This window comes from Vidua macroura, chromosome 11, assembly GCF_024509145.1.
Source record: "Vidua macroura isolate BioBank_ID:100142 chromosome 11, ASM2450914v1, whole genome shotgun sequence".
Lineage (NCBI taxonomy): Eukaryota > Metazoa > Chordata > Aves > Passeriformes > Viduidae > Vidua > Vidua macroura.
Window position 1 is genome coordinate 18,312,377 of NC_071581.1, and position 13,947 is coordinate 18,326,323.

At 40.1% G+C, this 13,947-nt stretch overlaps 1 protein-coding gene across 1 annotated transcript in view; it reads right to left on the reverse strand.

Moving 5' to 3' along the window:
* Positions 1–12,727, reverse strand: part of LOC128812660 (polycystic kidney disease protein 1-like 2) — a 36,159-nt gene extending 23,432 nt beyond the window's left edge. Inside the window, 14 exon segments of the mRNA XM_053987186.1 lie at positions 141–282; positions 536–656; positions 1,258–1,465; positions 2,066–2,171; positions 3,269–3,318; positions 4,040–4,138; positions 5,238–5,642; positions 6,295–6,524; positions 7,113–7,260; positions 7,684–7,794; positions 8,630–8,815; positions 11,368–11,532; positions 12,077–12,484; positions 12,487–12,727. Coding sequence (XP_053843161.1) covers positions 141–282; positions 536–656; positions 1,258–1,465; positions 2,066–2,171; positions 3,269–3,318; positions 4,040–4,138; positions 5,238–5,642; positions 6,295–6,524; positions 7,113–7,260; positions 7,684–7,794; positions 8,630–8,815; positions 11,368–11,532; positions 12,077–12,484; positions 12,487–12,727 — 2,620 coding nt within the window.
* Positions 12,728–13,947: the final 1,220 nt, after the last annotated feature.

Below are 13,947 nucleotides of genomic sequence, written 5' to 3' on the forward strand. Positions count from 1 at the left end.
TATTTTAAAGAAATCATGTATCAAGTAACACCTTCATATTTGTCAGTGAGGCTATGCATGTGTGACATCAATATGATGTCATGTCAGCAGAGATTATCTCAAATAAGTCTGTAAACCCTAAAAACCCTGTTACCCCCTACCTGTTACTTTAATCTGAAAAGCTTCTCCCTGTGTCTGCAAGAAGGAGCTGGTCATTCTCAACACGGATGAGTTGCTTTGAAGCAAATTCAAAGAGTTCTGTTGGAAACCAGTCAGGCCACAGGCTAGAGGGAGGGTTGCAGACTGGAAAATCAGACAGAAAAGAACACATGGTAGTAAAGGCTCTTTGCTGTTCTTTCTGTTGTGATTTATCAGGAACAGGGTAGCAGTTTGGTGCCCTCCATTATAACCCCTCCCAATCCAGGCACCCCGTTGTCTCAGTCTTCACTAGTATTTTCTAAGCATCCACTTGACAAAATATCCCTCTGAGGCCATATGGCTTTGTGGATATTTGTTTTTGTGTGTGCAGTATTTCTGACCAATCTGGTGCTCTCACCTTGTTTTGGAATGTGTTATCTAAATACCAGTTATAATATATGGCATGGGAGTCCTCCTGTTCAGAGACACTCAAAACAACTTCATCACTAACATTCACTGGCTTGCAGTTTGCCTCACACCTGTAAGGAAGTAAGATGGGAGTTACACATAGTATGAGATGTCTAGGAAAAAACTTCACACATATCTTGTGGCATTTATTCCTATTGTGTCAATGAGGTTGACATATTGAAATCTCCAACACTGCAGTGGAGTCAAAAACCCTAAGCGGTTTTCAGAAGAATGTGTTTCAGTTTGTAAAAGGATTGTGTTCAGAAACATGGACTGAAAAATGCAGCAAGACTTATTTGGTCAGTAATTTTTATCATGGTAAGGTGCAAATGGATTTAGAACAATAAGTTTTCTTTACTGTGAGGGTGTTGAGGCCCTGGCACAGGTTGCCCAGAGAAGCTGTGGGTGCTCTATCCCTGAAAGTGTTCAAGGCCAGGCTGAATGGAGCTCTGAGTAACTTGATCTAGTGGAAGGTGTTCTGCCCATAACTGAGAGGTGGAACAAGATGATCTTTAAAGTTCCTTCCAGCCCAAACCATTCTGTGAGTCTAGGATTCTATGATTCTAAAAGTACAATACTACTTTATTATCATTATTATTGGAAACTGTGGTCTTGCACTATGCTTGCGCAGTAATAATATTAACCTGTGAATACCAGGGTTTAAAACCAGACCTGATTTCCAGTTGCAGTTCTTGTTTTGCAGTCACATAGAGACATTGCTCATCCTGCCTCTCTTCACTGCCATGGTTTTGGATGGTAATCCTGACAGTCACTGCTGATTTCGGAGGAGGAAGGCAGGAAGGTGGGATTTGCACCTCACTTTGGTTGATTAGGATTATCTGTTGCTTCACACATTCATTCCAGGCAGGCCAGCAAGCTCCTGCAGAAACATTTCCTCTATAGTTAGAACAGCATCTTATAAAGGACTTTCCTGCCATAAATTTCAAAGAGCTTTATAGACAAGTTTCTTGAACACAATTTAAGGAGTTGGTAATCTGGATTCAGAGTACAGTTTTTCCAAAGTCATGTATGAGGTCAGGGATAATTATGGGGATAGAAGACAGATGGCCTGAATCCAAATCCTGTTTTCAGCCAGAAATGTGTTTGCATCATGTTTAATGTTAATTATTGCTGTTTTATTGAGACACATGTACTTTGCAAATGCCTGTGTAAGTCACTTGGGACTAATCCTTGGCTATGAGAGTGAAGCTTAGGACAGGTAGATCTTGAAAAACTAAAAAACGGAACCCTTTGGGAGAAGACAAAATGGAGTACTATGCCATGTTATATACCATAATTAGTTTGATCCCAAAATTAGGGTTGGGTAGAAGGACGTTCTTCACATACAGTGAGTGGCAAACTTTGAAGCCAGGAAATGAAGCATCCTTAAGTCAGATTTTCAACACTGGATCTGACACAACAGTGAGTTTGTTACTCATCAAGTACAAGTTGGTGAAAAAAGTTTGGGAAATGCACAAACCACAGGTCCAGAGAAAACTGGAATTATTGTTGTTGTCTGGCCAGCCAAGTGTAACAGTTGTGAAAGGATCCACATGGCGACTCGGTTTAATATATATTTTGTGATCCTAAATAAGAAGTAAATGTATCAGTTAGAACACAAACATGTATAAACACATACATATGTTGCTTCTTTATAATGAAAAAGGTCTGAAAGTTTAGACCCCAAATCACTGGATGCAGATCTGTACTTTATATCATCTTTCCCTTAGCAGAGGTAGTATGGAACTAGAAGCTATGGGAATAGAAGAGGATGGCACAGAAAAATTGTGTGGCAAAATTCTCCCAAATGCAGAATTGGTTTAGAAGTGCAGCTCCCATTTTCAAAACTAGGTACTTAGGAAATTAATTCCTATAAAAGCTTCACATTTGGACCAAGACTTCTAACCCTTGAACAACCATTTGTCTTCTGGTGCATTCCTTTTTTTTCTGAATTGGATACATTGCAGCTATAAACAAAGAGAAGAAGGGGTAGCTGAGTTTGTCTTTCTGTGTACAAAACTGTGATAAACTTGGGTTTGGATAAGATTTATATTCCTCTGATGCAATATATTTTTACAGGCAATCTGTAAAGCATGATGGCTTCTTGAAGCAGTATATCTCCCATAGCAGATGTCTGTCTGCTAGTGTTACAGTTAAAAACTAGACTTTTAAGATGATAAAATATTCTATCTGACATTTTTATTATTTAAATCTGGACAGCTGCTAGCAATTGGTGTATCATTAACTTCTCAGTTTGCCAAAAACTGGAAGATTTTTCATTGCAAAATAATTTAAACACTCCAATACAGAAGTAGAAAACACTTGGGAACCATATAAAATATATTAAACTCTACTTGAAGGATCACTTTCCAGAGAGAGGTTTGCATTAGTCATGTAGATGAATTAAAAATTAATCTAAACACATTTTAACTTCCAAAACTGAATTGTTGTAAAAAGTTCATTTTCTTTAATCTTTTTTATTAATTGTAGATGGAATGCCTGTAAACACATTTGTCTCCAAGACTTGTGGTATAGATTTTGTGTTAAGCCATATGGGGAACAGAACATCTAGACCATAATTTACTATGCTACAAATACTTCTTTTCCCTGTCTTATACAGCACTTTCACTGGTAAGAAAAATTTCTAAGCAATTTTAAAGAAAGATCCTTAAATAATACTTACATTTTTCTTTGGGGTATTTGTTTTGTAGCTGCCTTCTTCCTTATCAGAATCTGTTTAATGCAAAAAAGAACAGAATATTTTAGTGCTACCTGGAAAGCTTTCAGACATCCTCAGTGAATATGACTTAAATCCACAGGATTTGACTCCTGACAGTGTGAAAGATGGGGCTATAAGAATCAGACTCCAGAGCTGTGACAAACAGCACAGTCAAATTTGGAAAATGGTAACAACAAGCTCATCAAAGACTGCAAAGGAGATGATCCTGATTCTTCAACCATAATGGTATAAATAAAAATATATTCACAGAAGGCGATGGAGTTTCACTGATGTACAAAGGAAAACTGATGGAAAGCACAGGAAAACTTTCAATACAATTAGTGCTAAGGTTATTTTATTTCTGATATAATCTGCTCTTGTAAATGTAAGGATGAGCCATCTAGAAGCCATTAGTGACAGCAATTTATGAGGCTGCTGTGATGCAAATATTTTCTGGTTTCAAAGCTATGTCCCCAGCCATAAACTTCACTCATTATTTCTAGGACAAACAGCAAATGTGCAATGTGTTACATATATAGAGTCATGCTAATTTATGACTACATCAAAGTCAGGGAATCTGCCTTCATCAGGAAGAAGCCTCCACAAAAGTTTTCAGCACTGTTGCTGGAAGGAAAGCAATTACTACATGCAAACCATAAACACTCCATGAAATGCTCTGATTGCAAAAAGACATTTAGGTGGTCAAAACCAGCACTGTCAGATTAATGCAATTACCTTTTTTATGGGAGCTGTTTGCCAACACAGTGATGAATCCAAGATCCAGGCTCATGTTTGAGAAGTCATTCATGGCCACCACTTTCACTAGAAAAATACCTAGAGAAGGCAAAGGGCCAGTTAAGAGTAGCAGTGGGCCCAGTCCAACGAGCTTGAGGTATAATAACCAATTTGTAAAGAAAACTTCCTTCTTTTCTGTTAAGAGTTTTCAGAGGGGTTTCTGGTGGGTATCCACTGCTGAAAGGCTTTTACTGGAATGTTTTTTCCCTTTATCTCAACTTCTGAATAACTCCTCCGCCCTTTTTCTAGCCCTTGTCATGCAATTTTTTGTCAGCTGACTATGGTATCACACAGGAAACTAGAGGTGTACAAACACTGGAGGCCAAATGAGTTTAGGCATCTTGAGACAGCAGTTATCTTGTTTGAAAATTTCTGCCTATGGGGAAGGAATGTTCAAATGGGTACAGGGAGAACAAATGAAACTTTAATATTGAATAATTTAAAAATATGAAATGAAATCATAATTAGCTTCTTCTGTTTCCACTTTGGCATGGGGTTGGAATAGCTCATTAGAGGTGGAAACTTTTTTCTCTTCTGCCACTGTTAATTACCTCTACAGCAAAATCTGCCTAATTCCACATTTTAAAGGCTTTGACTATGTAATAATGGAAGAGTAATATTACTAAAATGTTTATTCATAACTAACTCCAACAAAAGTTATGTGTTGGAAATGGACATGCAGAAAAACTCCCCTTTTCTTTGTCATCTCTACTGAGAGCTCCTCAGAGTATGAATTACTTCAGTGTAAAATGCAGAGCAGTATAAACTTGAAACATAATGAACAAACAGGAGGGAAACACTTTGCTATTCAAGAAAATGTCCTCATTTGTACTTCAATCAGATGGTGCCATGAAAAAACAAACCCTATGTCTCTTTACTGTGTCTCTTCCATTGCAAGAATCAGGTGAAGCCTTGCTCTGACTCTGCAGAGCAGAGCCATTTGTCAGCTCCATTTTTTAGCTCACTTACATAGGGCTGTGCTGTTCATCCTGCTCTGCATACTAAGTTTGAGCAGTCAGAAAAGCTGCCAAATTCAGCTGTGCATTACTGTCCCCTAGCCCAGGATGCTGTGACTCTTTATGTGACCTGTACTCATCTGTGATGTCCTGGAAGCACAGGAGGTGTCAGGGTGCTGTACCTTCCTGGGGCACGGGAACACCGTACATCCGCAGCTCCCCACGAGGGCTGTCTGCTTTGTGGCACTGGGTTTGGTTGGATCCAATCACCTCAAACATCAGCTTCTCTGGGGCACCATGGGACACAGAGACATTCACCTCCAAATCCTCCCCCAGCTGCAGGGTGTGGGAAGCTACTGCAGCCTGAATTCCAGATACTGGCTCAATTAAATGAACAGCAATAGTCCCAGAGATCTCCGATGCCATCGTGTTCCTGGATGCTCGGATTTCCAGCTGATGCATCCCTGGGCCTATCAGCTCTTGAGAGGCACTGCTGAGTGTCAGGTTATGAGGGACAAGACCTTCTTTTGCACTGGATTCACTCAGTGTCATGTTTCCTGCTAACATAGTGTAGGTTACTTCATTGCCTGCAAAAACACAGATGAAAATTTCTCACAGCTTGTGCAACAGGCCAACAAGTTCCAGCTGCTTTGTGCAGCATTCCAGTGTTTATACAGGAGTCACAAGAACACTGCAGCAAAGCAGTCATTTTTAATGAAGTCACTTAAGGTGACTTAATGAAAATCTATTGTGTGTTTTCTGCTGGGAATGTTTTGAGAAGAGAATTCAATTATACACTACTGAATTTTATTTTTTTCAGCATATATGTGGCTTCTAGGAACTTGAAGTGAGAAAGAAATGTATACCAGCAAATGTGTCCAGCTCAGAATGGAATCCTCTTACTCTAATCAGAGGAGCATTTCCATAAATTTCTAACTTCAAATACAGAAATATTCTGACTGGCATCATGTTGATTTTTGTGACTAAAGGTATGCTTGTGCTGTCAGCTTTGTCAATAGGAAAAAAGGGTTTATACTTATGCTTTAGGTGGTGAAATATCTCTGAGAAAGAACCCCTCCAAGGGAACTGAGAGAATTAAATTGCAGGAATACAACAATTAGAGGGAAAGCATTGACTAAAAAGAATTCTTATTTTGCATAATGACAATACTGCTTCTAACCTAAGGATGGCCATAATATTTATCCTTCCCTTTAAATCATGCAGAGAAATTATCCTCACCTCCACTGAGCTGAACTTGGATCCACAACACCTCCCCAAAGAGCGTACGGCAGCAGGAGCTGTTCCCTGTTTCATACTGGCTGTAGCACCCAGTAATGCTGAGCTGATCCACCTGATCTTGAACTGTCACCTGCCTCTGTGCCATCACGTGCCACTCACTGGTGGTGCACTCCACAAAAACAGTAAACTCCCCAGGAGAGGAGTACCTGTATGTGAGGTTGCTGACCAGTCTAGAATAGAAAGAGAAGAGCTGTTTGTTGTGGAAGACCCTCCTGGGAAGTCCTTCACCTTACATGATAACACATCCCCAAATTTCATTCATTCAAATGTCATTCCCACCACTCAGACAAAATCTGATTTTTAAATCCAGCAGAAAAATGTTTGATGTATTAAAGACAGGATTTATATGCACTTAAAATAAAAACTACAGAATGTCCTTGTTCTATTTTGTTATCAAAAAAAAAAAAAAAACAAAAAAAAAAAAAAAACAAAAAAAAACCACTCTTTAAACTTAATATTTGCTTGTAGTTTGGCAATTTCTGACATGTTTTTGGTAATTTTGAGTGTTAAGATCTGGAATAAATAGTCTTGGAAATAGGAAACACTTGTAATAGGAGAAAGATTTTGCTTGGCAGCTTAATATAAGATTTTGTATTGATTTCGAAACAGGTTTTTGCAGAATCCAAATCCCTTGTAGGAATGTTCTATTATTGAGCTATCTAGTTTTTAACATCTCATTTATGAGATTTGACACATTCAATAAAGTGCAAGCAATGAAAGGTACTGTTCTCTGAAGAGAAATGGAGGCTGTGTCTTACGTTAGAGGGTAGTAAGGATCAATGGTGTGACCATCTCCAGTGCTAATGGTACAGGAAAGGTTCCCAGAGAATGGTGAGAGCAGCCAGGTCAAAGTGAGCGTGATATTTTCAAAGACAAAACATGTGTCTGTCATAATCAGCTGCAGACCTGCAAAGCAGAATGACAATTCAGTGCCAGGGTTTGTCTACTTTTCTTACAAAATTCAATTGATTTTCAGGCATTGAAAGCCAGCCTGCTCCAAACCACAGCTGGTACTGCTGCTAATTTGTGTGCATTAGTGGTGTGACAGGGAGCTGATTCTTTTCCATTACTAGTAATCAAAATTCTTGTTGGAACATAATTTTATCTAAATATGTTTTATGTGTCTGAATTTCTGGGCTTTGTATTCTACCCAGAACCCTCAGTTATGATGGGAATCTACATTTTTGTGCCTATTTATTTGCAGTGATCACCATTATTCCAGTTTCTTGGCTGAGGATGGAACAGTGATTTTTAAGATAAATATCAGTGATCTCAGTGTTACAGCAAAGAACGGGACAGGCTTCTAGTGTGGACAGCCCTTCCTCTTACCTTCCTTGCAGTGGTATTGAATAGACAAATAGCTTCCCAAAGCTGGACAAGGATCTCCAAAGAAAGTGCCATCTGCTGCCACCTGGCAGGCCTGCAGCCCGTGACACTGGCCTGGAAAGGGAGCATTTCAGATCAGCAAGTGGCTTTTAACTCTACTGCCACAACAGCTCAGATGGAAGATGATTGAGAAACAAAAAGGGCAGGAGGAGCAGTATCATGTCTTTGATTTCTAGACAAATTTCCACATCACTTTGACTTTAGCGTGTTGCTTATTTTGTGGCATTTCTTAGCAACACTTCATTTTATTGGAACAAAGTTAAATTTGAAAAGCTATTAAAAAAAAAAAAAAAAAAGCGCTTTTGTGTTTTCTTTAATTTTGCCTGGAAGCCCCAGGAATCTCTCCCTGGGGACAGGCCACTGTTCAGTATCCAAGCCCTTGGCTCCGCAGGGTGGGTGCCTGACATGCAGCAGCAGGTCCCTCCTGCCCTCATGTCCCCACAGGTGACAGCCTTTTCACCCCTCCTGCTTTGGAGTTCGGTTTGTTTGGATGTGTTGCCTTCCACCTCTCAAACCTTGTGTATCCCACTGAATTTGTCAAGGAATCGGTGTGCTCACTTATTTTCTTCATACACTAAGAGGAGCCAGCCCCACCCTTGTCCTTCATTTGCTCCTCCTCTCCTCTGAAACTTTGCTCCTGACAAAACCCCTCCTTTTGCTCCTCCTCTCCTTCTCGGAATCGGAATTTTCCCTCCTCACAAAACCTCTCTTTTCCATCCAGCCTCCTGTAGCAGCCTCCTCCCTGTCAGAAGTCCTCTGTGATTCCCTTCATTTTAGGAATAATCCACTTTCCCATTTGCTAACTCTACTGGAAAAAAAGAGAAAGTATTCGAGGCACAAAGACCTTTGGTACACACTCTGTGTTTTTGACAATGCTGTAAGATACCACCTGCTACTTCATCCTTGACACTGATCCAGCTGCAGCCTTCATCTCTTTCAAACTGCAGAGGAGTTTCTGACACACAGTAGTGAGGGGTCTTCCGCCCATAGAAGCTCTCTTCAATTTGAATCACTTCTCCTGATCCACACTGTACAGTGGCATTGTAATTATCACAAGCGATGCTCTGGCCAGATTCTAATAGGAGAAAAAAAACCCGACTATTACCTTTTTAGAATTTCTGAAAAATCCTGCTACAATTCTACTCCGTGTTCATTTTGTTTTGTTTGTCTTTCTTCCCTTTTCTCCCTTTTAAGCTAAAAAATTAAGAAAATTTAAGAAAATTAAAAAGAATGAAATATTTTTATTTTTAAAAAGTCAAAATGAATAGATTTATGTTTTTACTGCCTTACAATATTGAGGACATTTTCAATAAGCAAAAATATTGTAATTATAGAAATAGATAGTATTTTGTGAAAAACTCTTAGCATTTGTTTGACCTGAAATACTGGAAGGTTTAAAGTTGCTCCTTACTTCCAAAAGAGATGTATGGATTGCACAATATTCAGGTAATTGCTTTGGAGAATAGTTTGCATATTAAGTATGGGAGCTGATCCCATTTCTGCCACAGAGACTCCTTTGTTCCTGTGTGATATTGGACTGACTTCATTCAGCAGGACTGCTCAGATGGGTAAGGTCATAGCTCTAAATACATACACCTCATTCTTTGATTAATCTGGGACAGTTAATTATCTTTCAGAATTCTTAGTATCATGTAGTAATCAGGATACTTAATACCCTGAAGAGGAGGATGTGAATAACTGCTCTCATATGGGAGTGTTGCAAAAAGATGTTTTTGTTTCAGCTCTTCCAGGTTTAAATACATTGTCCTCCTGTTGTTGTTTGGATCATTCCCCTCAAGTCCTTTGATTAACAGTGCCAGTGTGTGCACACAGCAATAATTGTGTGCTATTGTTATTTAAAGGCTAAAGCTAAGCCTGGCTGTAACTATAGCAACATGATCAGTTTGCAGATTAGAGCTTTCTAAATAAGCTTGTAAAATAACTTGCTGGTAAATTCTAGTATGGACCATTATCTCATGCCTTTTTTTTGTTCTCTACATGCAGATTTCTCACAGTATTTGCTGTCTCAGCAACTTTTACATGGAAGGATGTACAAAACTTGGTCTGTGTTTCTAGGTACAAACCCAGCATTGATACATATATATTTACTATAACAAACTGCTAACCTACAGAGCACCAAATGGTAGAATTGACTTGATCTGGTTTTGGTTTCCTGGGTAGTGGAATGATGAATGTAGTGTAGGATATTGTTGCTCTTTCAATTTAATGGGCTTTCAGTCAGATCCTAGGGTAACAGATGAGAGTTTCCTTACAAACAGACAGTTGTCTACTGTGGTTATAATGGCAAAATAATTTTAGTCTGTTTTTGCAAGAAAAATAAGCTTAAGGGATTGTGCTGTCTGCCAGTTTCCTCTCCCCCAGTAATTTTTAGTGTTAGTCATCTTCATCTAAATTAGATGTATATATAAACCTCCAACACCCTAAAAATTCATGAAATGCAATATCTAGGGAGAAGAGAAAGAGCTACATCAATGCCATGGACATGGAATTCAAGTGGCCAGCACATACAGCTGGAGCTCTGGAGCAGCTGCAGGAGAGGCAGCTGAGGCAGTGAAAAGTATTTGCAGAGGTGGGACACGCTGGGGATATGGGAGTGAACTGGGAGTGCTGAGGAGAGTAGGGAGGGGATGTGGAGCAGAAAATCAGGATAGGAAACAAAACTTTATTAGCTTTGCTTTTTGCAGAACAATTTGTTATTTATGTCGGTAGTAGTAGACTGCTGGACTGGGCAGTAGCAGTTCTAGGGCTTGTGGAAACCTGTACTTGCATACTTGATTAGAAGCCTTTTTATAATAGTGAGCCCACAGCCAGACTGTCCTTCCAGTGCTTGTGACCCCAGTTCTAGCTGCAGTTTAAAGTACTCTGGTGCAAAGTGGGAGGAACACAAATTCCCCTCATATCTATAGGTGGAAAGGGATGATATTGCCAGCGTTCCTGTCCAGAACTGTTTGTTCACTCAGTTGTCACAATTTGAGTGACACAATGTCTGTGGATTTTCTGTCTGAGCACAGGAAGTACAGGTTCCTGTCTGCTTCCTTAACCTGGGAAAACCTTGAAGTTCACATAGTGGAAGGGTCTCAGAAGAAACAAGAAAAACTTGCTCTCACTTTTGCTCACTCCAGGCTGCAAGGAGTGGTGCCTCTGGAAGCCTGCCTGTATTTTTGCTTCAGTTACAAATGGAAATTATTCTGGCACACATTAATGAGTGTTTTTATGGTACAGCCATACGAGTCCTACCTAGCCCAGGTATTATGGTGTTGTGGGAGTTTATTCTTGCAGCCATGCTTTAACATAGCCAGCTTATGTCCACTGAAGATGTGGACAGCTGCACCTTAGAGTCACTCTCAGATCTGTTTCTATTTTATCAACCCTCTGCTGGAACCCTGGGCCTTAATGTCTGGTTGCTGAGCACCAGTGGGTTCTTCCTTCTTTGGATCAGCACACTGGAAAAAGAGCACCTGCTGGGGTTATATGACTTTTTGATTGTTCACATTTAGTAAGATTCATGAAGTTATTTACCAGCTACTTGGAAAGCAACAAGGCAATTTATGCCCCATTGTGATCACAGCACACTCACTTCGCTCTTCCAGCTGTTGTGTATCTTACCAAACTCGCAAATGAAGTCAAATTCCTGGCTGCAATTTTCAGTCACACCCCACTGATACTTGGCATTCTTCAGGATGTATCCACACATGGATGAGAAGGGAGATGGCTGATCCTTGTACCAGTTACTGTAGATTATATTTGAAGTGTCCAGCCAAGTTATTGACCCTGTGAACAGAGAAATTGTGTCCTGAATGTTTATTTTCCACAGTAATGCAATTAGAGTCAGAGCCTGCAGAGCAGGACCGTAGCCCTGCTCCTACTGAAGCAGAGATGGTTTAGTCTGGGTAAGGATCTTCAATTACATTTTATATTGAAACTGATACAATCATGAAAAGAGACACTGCCATTTCCATCAGTGCTCCCAGCCTCAAGATTTCACCATTTCCCTTGCATCAGACCTTGCAGCACTTCCTACTGGGATGAATTGGCTTCCACTGGAGACCTAACCCAGCACATTTGTTTCACTGGGTCAGCAAGCTGGTCTCATTCAGCATGTGTTCACACAACCACAAGATCCAATGGAAAGGGTGATTACATGCAACAAGGAAGTGAAGCAGGCAATTAAAGAAATTAATATAAATCTGAAGATACAGCAACAAAAGAAGCTTTTCAGCAGATATTTACAAAGGGACTGACTGCATTTCCTACCATATTGAGAAAACATCATAAGCTGGTACAATTTTAAAGATGTGATTTTAAAACCACTTACCATCAGTAGTTTCATTCAGCGAGGAGTTTGAAATCAGTCCTATCCACCATTCCTGATCCTCAGCAATATGTTTTTGCAAGAACTCTTGAGTTTCCTCATTGTGAATAAAGACAAGATGCCCTCCTCCTCTCTCACACCAGCTCTGGGCACCTGTGAAGGTTTGCTGGAGTCTAACAAACTCATAGCATGAATGGTTGAAAGCTTGCTGGTACTTTGAACAAGGTATTCCTCCATCAGTTGCTTCCTCCACAGCCAAACTCACAGCAAGAGAAATCAGAACTGTGACCCCCAGCCACATTCTCAGCTCAGTGCCATGCATCCCACTGGTCTTGCTTACCAGGACACCACTCTTTTTGCTGCCTTCTTCAAAAGCTTGAGATGTCATCCTTGTCATGTCATCAGCATTCTCCTTCCTCTTTGCTCCTTGCCACAACAGCAGCAATAGAGGATGGAACAGAACAGAACTTCTAATATATAATTGTCATTGTATCTGGGGGGTGTTGTGCTGATGCTTAGCCCCTGCACTGACCCTTGTGAGCTGCATTGTACAAATGTCACATCCCATGTGAGATCAGTTTGAGGAGAAGACATTAAATCATTGCTTTCCTTGTGAGCAGAGAAGATAAAGTTGATATATGCTACTGTGGACATGTGGAAAAGTGAGATAAAGCTCCTACATCAAAGGCTTCATTGTGTGAGCATTGAAGCTGGGAGGTCTTTACAACAAATAGCAACAACAAACAGCAAATAGTGAGAATAAAAAAAATGAGAAACATAAGGAGTTGTGAGATGGGAAAACACTCTGCTTCTCTAGATACATTTAATTGGTCTGGATTGCTTTATTTTTAATAATTATTGGGGTCCTTCTTTTAGATGCTAATGCAATGTCTATAATTACTGTATCAGATCCATCCTGCCTCCTTGTTTATGCATGGGCAGATTCATCTCAGCTGTTCCAAATAGGCTTCATTTTGAACTGTTGTGTTTGCTTAGAATTCCACACCCCAAGTGAAATGCTCCCAGCATCCCTTAAAAGATAAGCTGCTCAGCTCTTTGGAGCTACAGTATTTATATCTGCTGGGAGGCAGAAGAGAAGGCCATAACTTAATCCAATGGTTTAGAAAAGATGAAAATATTGCCTTAATCATCAGAACTACTTGAGAGCCCTATTAGCACATTCCAATGGCTGATGATGGACTTTGGGAAGCAAGCCCAGCAACATTTAGGAGCTGAAATCTCTAAATGCATCTCAACTTCCTTATAAAAGATATCCATCGGGTTTACAAAGCCACCAGCTTACTAGGAGCACAGTACAAATAAGGATTTTTAGCTATGGTGATCCTCCTGTCCTCGGTATTAACTCCATTAAGTTTGATGCCATTATTATTAATTTTTTACCACCATAACCCAAAACTGAAAGAACATATTTAGGCATGGGTCAGTGAGAGTTACCAGAGCACAGAGGAATCAGCAGTGTTTGATGGATTCCTGCACTGCAGAAATGCCTCCTGCACTGCACTGCTGGGCTGAAGGCAATGCCCATCCCTGCAGTGTGCCAGTCCAGCTCCAAAGCTTTCTGCCAAAGTGCTTGCACTGCATCCAGTCAATATCTGAGAGTGAACTTCGATCCCAAGACCTTTCTGGACCTCCTGTTTATGGCTGTCTTGCTCAGCTGGAAAAAGCAGGACTGTTATCAGGGTTTTCAAGATAAAGTTAATTGGGAAGTGTTTAAAGGATAGGAAAATAGTGGGGGATGAGAGGAAAGGAGAAGAAAATACACTTTTCTGGATGTCTTCTTTCTCACCATGCCTGTAAATCAAGAGTTCAGCTATGGAGCCCTTGGAGCAGATCCCACATGAATTTCTGACTGA